The following is an 8800-nucleotide window of genomic DNA, read 5'->3' as shown; positions in this document are numbered from 1 at the left end:
TGAGGAGATCCAGTTGAGGGCTTTTCTTTGTATTCCGGCTTCGTGGAGGCGTGTTTTCAGGGTGCGGTGGCAGACCGTGTCGAAGGCGGCAGATAGGTCCAGGAGGACGAGGGCTGATGTTTCGCTGCTGTCCGTCTGCTGTCTGATGTCGTCTGCGGCGGCGAGAAGGGCAGTCTCGGTGCTGTGGTTACGTCTGAAACCGGACTGGGAGGGGTCCAGGATGGAGTTGTCCTCGAGGTGGTGGGTGTGGGTTAGCTGAGTGTTTCCGATCTTCTCGATGACCTTCGCCGGGAAGGGGAGCAGGGAGATCGGTCGGAAGTTTTTGAGGTTGTTGAGTCTGCTTTGGGCTTCTTAAGGAGGGCGTGGATTTCGGTGTGCTTCCAGCTTTCCGGGAATGTCACAGTTTCGAAGGATATGTTTATGACCTTTCGAAGTTCTGGGGCGATGGTAGAGTCGGCTTTGTTGTAAATGTGGTGGGGGCATGGGTTTGATGGTGATCCTGTGTGGATGGAATTAATGATCTTGCGTGTTTCTGTGTCGTCTACGTTGGTCCAGGCGGTCAAGCGGTTGGTGCAGGTGGAGTTTTCAGGTGTGGGGTCCGTCGTGTGCGTGTTGTTGAGGCTGTTGTGGATGTTGCCGATCTTCTGATAGAAAAAGGTGGACAAGGCGTTGTAGAGTTCTTGGGATGGTGGGATGTCGTTGACGTTGGCACTGGGGTTGGAGAGCTCTTTCACGATGCAGAAGAGCTCTTTGCTGTCGTGTGCGTTGTTGTTCAGGTGTTCTGTGAAGTGGGATCACTTGGCTAGTCTGATTAGCTGGTGGTGCTTGCGGGTGGCATCCTTGTGGGCTGTAAGGCTGTCGGGTGACACTTGCTCACAGTAATATCTTTTAATCCTACTGTGAGCAAGTGTCAGTCTTTTGTGTAGCAAGATTGTTAGCCTAATTTTTGTTAGGCTAAGTGGCATGGCTTCCACTGTGCCTGTCCAGCGGTGGTGTTGCAGCATCTCTGGTCAATAGATTGAATCAGATTTCAGTGGGAATAAAAGGAAGGGAGGGACACATCTATCTCCAAGTTTGCCCCTTTTTTCTGAAGCAGCACTCTGCCCTGACCTCTAATTAAATTATTAGCTAACTTACTCAACTGTCTCCTACGTTATCACTTACTTACACTACCTTTCCATATATTTATTGTGTCCTTACCTAAATCTCCACTCTATACCTTTATCCCTTTTCTATAACATTACCCTCTATTTCTACTTATTATTTGAAGTTCAATTACATTTTGTGTTAAAATTACATATTGCTCACATATAGTTAACGCTATAGAATACATACCTATGTATCCCTCAGGGCACCCGGCGACTCTTTTTTTGTGAATCCTATTTGTGCTAAATAAGCACGCCTAAATTAATATATAACAGTTGGAACATGGATCACAGAGACTCGTCCATCTCTGCTCTGTCAACAGCTTATACACAAATCATTTGCTATGTCCAATTTTGCCTTATACTGCACTCCTTTACCAGCACTGGTCTTTGTGATGTCACCTTTCTCTTTGTGATCATATCAGTGTCAGGGTATGTGATTCATATATTTCAGTATTTTATTAAAAATGTTCAAGTCACAGGAAGAAGTATTTGCATGTAAAACAAAAATCACAGCACAAACTTTGGCTAGCTCTACAAAGCAGAGGTTTAAATATTAGGCAATATCTCATTGTCCTCATTCTGACCATACAGTCCATCTTTCATTCCTTCTTTACTCTCAGTCCAACCTATGTCTTTCATCCTCTTTCCCTGTATAAACACTTAGGGTCTTGTTACTTGCAGTGACGGCCAGGGGACCACTGTCATCGCGAGGAACATCGCTCCTGATGGGTGGACGGCAGGCTAAGTTGTGCTCAGGCACTGCAGCACTGAGCTCAGTGATGCCGTGCTGATTACAACGCTAGCCTTTCCATGGTGGTCACACTGCCATGGAAATGCTGCCAGCAAGCCAGTGCTGAGTGCCACGGAGGTGCGGGCTGCACAGCACCATCAGAATGCGCACTGTCTACTTTGCTTTGTAGACAGTGCACATTTCGATAGTGCTGTTGTGCTATGGTATTGGCTCCCCTAAAGGATCCGAGACAATGCAATAGCACTGTTCCCGTCAGACAGCCCTGCAGAAATGGTTTAATACAATGTTCCCACCAGTCAGCCAGGCGGGAACTTTGTAAAACATTTGTGGGGGGGTGCCACAACCATGGGGGTAGTGTTCTCCTCACAAGTTTGGGGGTCAGCTCATTTGACCACCAAACTCTTAATGAGGCCCTTAGAGTGTCTATGAATGCTTCTCAAATAGTTTTGAAGACTTCTTGCAGATCTACTGTCTCTAGATGACTTTCTCCTAATAAGTATTGTTATTTCAGTCAATCTGTCCTCATACTCCATCCATGGGGTATATGCCAATGCCTAAGACTCAGGCGGTTATAGAAACAGACGTAGATGGTTAGCTATTTTCTTGCATGTTTGCTTCGACCTCTGATCCCTTTGAAATCTATCATAAAGGGCATTTTCTGGAATGTTGGAATGAGATGGCCCGATTAATGCTTTCTTCTGCGTTTACCCAAATCAAGTTCCTGTTGGGCCTGGACCTGCTGCACAAATGCTAGCTACCCCTGATAATTGGGTATCCCTGTAAGACCTGAGATATGCCACAGTATGTTTGTTTGTTGTATTGCTTTGCCCACAGAACAAGCACTATAATGAAGACTATCTATCTCATACCAATGCCAACACCAGTCCCAGGATTGAAACTCCAACAAAGGCCCAGTGGCAGGGGAAGAGAATTCTTGCTGTAAGCATGTTTTAAGGGCTTCTTGCTCAACACATTTATAAGACATTCTCTGACACCTTGCCCACAGACTTGGCCTACTTGAAATATAAGTCAAGTCACAGACAATTGTAAAATGAACTGGAAATATCTGTTTCACAAAAGTGCTGCAGAAAGTAATGATTTGATTGGATGACTATCAATGCAATCTTCAATGTTAATATATAATGGGCTTCAGTTAGTATACAAGGATCTAATCTATATGTTATGGGCTAGCAGGACATTAATACTGTATATACACTACATTTATGAATTATTAGTCCTTTCTTCTGCATGGGGTCCCCTTTGCTTAGCGTGGCACAGCACAGATCTGATAAGGGTGTGGCTTCATCGTGCCCCCGAAAACAGGGTCCATGTTGACATTCTTTACTCCCTCGGGGAGCTTGAAGGTGAAGGCCCGAAGGAGACTTGTGAAGAAGATGAACAGTTCTGTCCTGGCCAACTGCTCCCCCAAACACACACGGTGCCCTGCAAATAAAAGAACATGAGAGCTAGGTCACTTCTCTTACAGCTGCCCAGCACAACACCTGATATGTAGAATCTGAAAGGTAATAGGGGAGGATGGATGCCTCATGTGTTGGGGGTGGAGGGCAATGGGCGGAAAGAGAGGGGAGGCTACTGTGCATTGAATCCCAACCCAGGGTCGAATATAGAGAGGCTACAATTTTCTCCACTTCCAGTTTGTGTATATTTATGTTTTTTACTTGGACCTATGAGGGTATTTCAAATAATCTTTTTACTAGTAAAAAATGATCATGTTAAGAACAGCCTTTAATATGTTTTACTTTAAAAAAACTACTTAGATTTTCAGTGGGATGATGGTTCCTATTATTTTCTCAAATTTGTTTATGATATTTATTGAATCACTTGTTATTGCTTTAAGAGATGATTTGATAATTAAGGCACCAATCAAGGAGATGTTCAACATCAAGCTTAACGATGATGAAGCTGCATTGTGTTTTTTAAAACCTGGCTTGGCAATTCAACAAAGGACTTTTTTTTTTTTAATCATTTGCAGCAGGTGGGGGATATAAGATAAAGAAGCTGAAGATGGAAATTTTGTTCTGTAATTGTAATACAGATGCTTTACAATCAGACCTTGTGAAGCAGATATCAAAGAGATATTAAGGAATTTACACAACCACAAATGTAGACTCATTTTATAAATTAAACTATTTACCATTAGTAGATAAAGGTAAAAACTGATTTATAAAATTAAACCTCCTCCCTCTATCTGTTGTGTGAAGAATGGCGATGATTTCAGTGTCCATTTATTTGTTATTTCATTTATTATATGTCGCACTGCTGTGTTTTCAGCACATGACATTTTTAAGGACAATTGAAAGATTATTTGCTGCTTTGATTTGGGAAAATATGACACCCAGATTGGCATTAGGTATATTGTAGAACTCAGCCAATAATAGAGTGCTTGGCCTTCCAACCTTGAAAGAATATTATTTTCCATGTTTTGCACAGAACTCTTATCATTTTTTTAACACAAAATAGATGCACAGTGCAGCAGATAATATTTACTTGGATCAAATGCTCATAGAGTACAAAATAAATGATTTTCAGCACCTGACCAAGTCCCTGAGAAACGTTCTATATGAAGTACTGCTGTAGATGTTTAAAAAGAAACAGCAATTGTTTAGATTTTATGCCATTCCTGTTTTAAAAAGTGTCCATTAGATAGGAAGATATTTTGGTAGATCAGCAGCCGTTGCTGGATAGGATTGTAGTACAAACGTGACGAATGAATGTCTATAGATATCTTAGGGAATTTTTAAATCATGATCTATGGAAAAATGGGTAGGCATTAAACCACATATTAAGTGAGCCAAAAGCTATAGCCGTAGTCTTCTATTCAAATTGAATATTGTTTAAAGTATTGAGTCCCCGAAGCTATAATAGTGGAGGGCAACTGGATACATATAAGGGATTGCTCTATGCTAATGGAGTATTGGAAAGCAATGCAGCAATATTGTCAGGCTACATTAGACTTTGCATTTCCAGATGATCTACAATTAGTTTCACTGGGCTACATGTCAGGCGTAGCATTAAGCTCGAGCCATAGGAAAAAGTTATATACAGGTGTGTTGGTAGGAAGGTTAATAATTTAGCTAAAGTAGAAAACAAAGTTAATACCTACAGATGACCAATGGAGGAAAAAACATCAAAAGTAAAGGAATGTGAAAGACTCTATGTGCTGAGGACTGGTTCATTTAGGAAGTTTTTGATACTTTGGAAAACTTTGTATAGTAGCACAATGCTTTGAATGGGTTTATTTTAAGATGCATTTTCTGGCTAACTTAAAATGGAGGGATGTAATTTGAAAACAGTAGAGGAACTTCAATGGACAGATGACATATTAGGCCATGACTATTGAGCTATGAGATTGAGATCCATTTTTTAAATGTAATTGACAAAATACTGTAATGAATTGAAGTGGATTAATTTCTTCCAAGAAAACAAATTAAAAGGGTAAGATTCTTAGATCTTTATAAAAGTGCAAGAATATTGTGATGTGGAAAATATCAACAAGAATGTTGCAGGTAAAAATATGGTTTTCTAGCTATGTTTAATAATGTTAAAATATTGTTTTTAAAAATATGTATGTAATATTGTTTTTTTAATAGTTTTGTATTTTTGAATAATTGTATTTTTATTCATGGAAATGTTTATTTTATTTGTCTTTTTTAGTAGCAGGATGTAGGTGTTATACTGAAAAAGGGTTAGGAGATTTTTAAATATATATATTGAAGTTTGAATTTAGAATTCTTCAAGAGTTTTAATACTTAATTGTACATTGTAATAGAAGTTTAATTACATTTGTGTAATTACTTTATTTTTTTAAAACATGTTTTTATTAACAGCTTTGTTAACAGTCACAGTAATTTAGCAATAATAAAACTGTGCAGCAGTGTTATATTGGGGTGCCATGGCACTACTCAGGATTCTGATGACTCTGTGTCCTACATAGTGGAGAGGGGAAGGGAAAGACTGGAAGAGAGAGAAGTTCAAAAACATTGTCACGTTGCACACTTAGCCACAACTGGCTGCCGAGCCCCTCACACAGCCATCAAGTATTGGACCCACCCATTGTCTACATTTCCACCTCACAGCCGGACTCATTCCCAACACCAGATAGGTCCTCCTCATACTGTTTTGGGTGATCTAGGCCCTCTTCAGACTCTTGGTCATTTGCATCTAGACAATTAATCTTGGCACCTCAAACCTCCAAATAAAACTTAGCATGTCCATTCTGTCTCACTCTTTTTAACCTACATTCCTCTGCCATTGTCCATTCCTTAAGGTCCACCAGCCAGCAAATCAGTGTTGGTTGCACAGGGCTGGCCAAGTGCCAAGTGAACAGCAACGCACTTTCTCGTCGGCACCAGACCAAGCAAGGCAAAGTGATACCTCATCTTATTCCCTTTAGCCGGGCGTGGCAGCAAGCTCAAGAGGCAGTGTTTCATTTCCTTCCCCAGTCGGGGGCCCGTCACCCTTCGTAATGTGTCAACCCCCCCCCCCCCAAGTCCAATATATCCCCAGTCTAAGGCATTCCCATGCCATGTGAATGAAATGCGCCTCCATACCTGGGGCAGCCATTTATTAATTTATTAAGATTACATTTTTAATTGTAATTTTGAGTATACAATTTTATTGCTTTTGACTGTTAGAGTGGGTTAGGTGGTTTCCTGGTTCTGGGCCAAATAACCAAGATCAGAGTGTCATGCCCTCCCTGGAGGTGGCTAGCAATCAGCGTATATTAAGAGGGAAGGTTTTCACGAATAAAGGAGCCCTAGTAGCTCAAATGTCTGATTTGGTTTCTAGGCATACAGTTGCCCTTGTATCCAACCCCTATTCCGCTGATCAAATCATGGCTAAACATGGTGAGCTCTTTGCTTCCCTGAAGACCCTTTTAGTTAGGGAAAATAGAGGAAGCGGGAGGTGTAGAGTGCTCAAATTAAATCCATGGTTTAACAATGCCTGCAGGAGGGCCAAGCATGGCCTTTTGGAAGCAGTTAGACAACAGGATAGACCTGCCATAATGATGGCAAGGCGTGACTATGATGCTGTAATTAAGTCTAGTAAGGCCCTGCGGGTGGAGGATATATGGCAAGATTTGCTGGTAGCAACCAAGGATTCAGATGCAAAGCGATTGTGGTTTCCCAAGAAGGATGAAATCTGAGCTCTAGGCCTGATTGCCACATCCCTGCAAAGACTTGGATCTCTTATTTTACTAAACTCTACAGCCAGGATTCCGCTTCTTCAGCGGACATAGAGGTTGCATATACTGATAAGTTTGATGGGGGCAGGTGCTATTGCCGCGTTCACTAGGAAAGAAACAGAGGCAGCTATTATGGCCCAAAAATCAGGGACGGATCCTGGACTAGACGGGATCCCATCTGACCTGTATAAGTCGGATTTGATACTATGCGGCCCTTATATTAATAGAGTTTCAAAAGCTATTCTGGAGAGCAACATCTTTCCCCATCTGTGGAAGGGTGCAATAATTGTCCCTATCTACACAAAAGGGGACAAATCGGCTCCTGGAAATTATAGACCGATCAGCCTTATAGATAAACTCCAGAAAATCTTTTCCTTCCAGGTTTTGGGTAGGCTTAGAGCCTGGATGGAAGAGAATGGGGCCTAAAGCCACTTGCAGGCAGGCTTTAGGTGAGGGCCGGCCACGGTGGACCAGGTCTTCTGCCTTCTTAGAATCAAATGGAAGGTGGTGGACCTGGATGGTGGTCGGCTGTTCGTCGCCTTTGTTGATCTCAGATCTGCTTTTGATCTGGTAACCCATCCCAACCAATGGGAGACTCTGACAAAAATTGGAGTCCCGGGCCCCTTGTTAAATTTGATTAGGGAGCTTTGCTCAGGGAGTTTTACTAGAGTAAGGTGGGGGAAGGACGGAGAGCTATCTGACGAGTTTCCCATACAGAAAGGTGTTAGGCAGGGATGTGTTTTGGCTCCAACTCTTTTCTTACCTTTTATGAATGCCTGTATCCTGTACTTATTTGATAGCTTAAATGACGCCCCGAAATTGGGTGGTATTAAGACACCATGTTTACTGTTCGCTAATGATACCTTGCTTTTATCCCAAACCGCCTCTGGATTATCTAGGCTTCTGGAGAAATTCTCTGGGTTTTGTAAGGAATATGGCTTACAAATAAACTGCACCAAAACAAAATGCATGATATTTGGGGACCCAAAATTTAGAGTAAAGAAGAATATAGTGCTGAATAGTGAGGTTCTTAAATGTGTTAGTGATTTTGATTATCTGGGAATTAGACTAGAAAATTCCCACAAATGAACATCACATCTGACAAAGGGTACTATGTCCCTTAAACAAAAGACAGAGGGCATTTTGAGATTTGCTGCTAAAACACCCGCCTTTCCTATCACACCTACAGTGGATATTTATAAAGTGCAGGCTAGAGTGGGTGCTTTGTATGGTGCTGAGCTGTGGGGCCATAGTAAACTCGACAATATGGAAAGAGCAGAGAACCTCTTTATCAAGGCCCTGCTAAAAGTTCCTTTGAGTTCTCCTACTTTGCCTAGCCGAATGGATTTAAGTTTGTATTCTATCGCTGATATTGCTGCCTTGAGACCGCTGCAATATTGGATTCGGATTTGGTCCACTGCAGTGCTAGATCCTTAAAGGATATGGCTAGGAGTGCTTTTAAGAGACTCTCAGGTTGGAAAAATCCCATGGTGCCAGTATGTAAAAAGAGGTTTTCTCAAGCTTGGGCTTTTGAAAGATGCATACTGGGTGAGTGTACAAACATCAGCCCTAGCAGCTGTTCTGTCGGGTAGTATGACGGACAGCTTTTTATCTTTTAAGTGTCATTATGAGTTTGAGCACTTTTTTTATACTATTTTACATCCTGCGGCACGTGCACTTTACCTAGGATTCAGA

General features: G+C 41.7%; 1 protein-coding gene across 1 annotated transcript in view; it reads right to left on the bottom strand.

The window, feature by feature from the left end:
- Positions 1-1580: 1580 nt before the first annotated feature.
- The window catches only part of LOC138265302 (cytochrome P450 2J2-like), a 120087-nt gene continuing 112867 nt past the window's right edge, over positions 1581-8800 (bottom strand). Inside the window, exon 9 of the mRNA XM_069212910.1 lies at positions 1581-3342. Within this exon, the coding sequence (XP_069069011.1) occupies positions 3164-3342 (179 nt within the window). The 3' untranslated portion in view covers positions 1581-3163. The remainder of the gene's footprint in view (positions 3343-8800) is intronic.

The sequence above is a fragment of the Pleurodeles waltl genome, chromosome 11 (assembly GCF_031143425.1).
Source record: "Pleurodeles waltl isolate 20211129_DDA chromosome 11, aPleWal1.hap1.20221129, whole genome shotgun sequence".
In the NCBI taxonomy this organism is placed as follows: Eukaryota; Metazoa; Chordata; class Amphibia; order Caudata; family Salamandridae; genus Pleurodeles; species Pleurodeles waltl.
The sequence above is the reverse complement of the archived record's forward strand: the minus strand, read 5'-3'. Positions and strand labels throughout refer to the sequence as shown.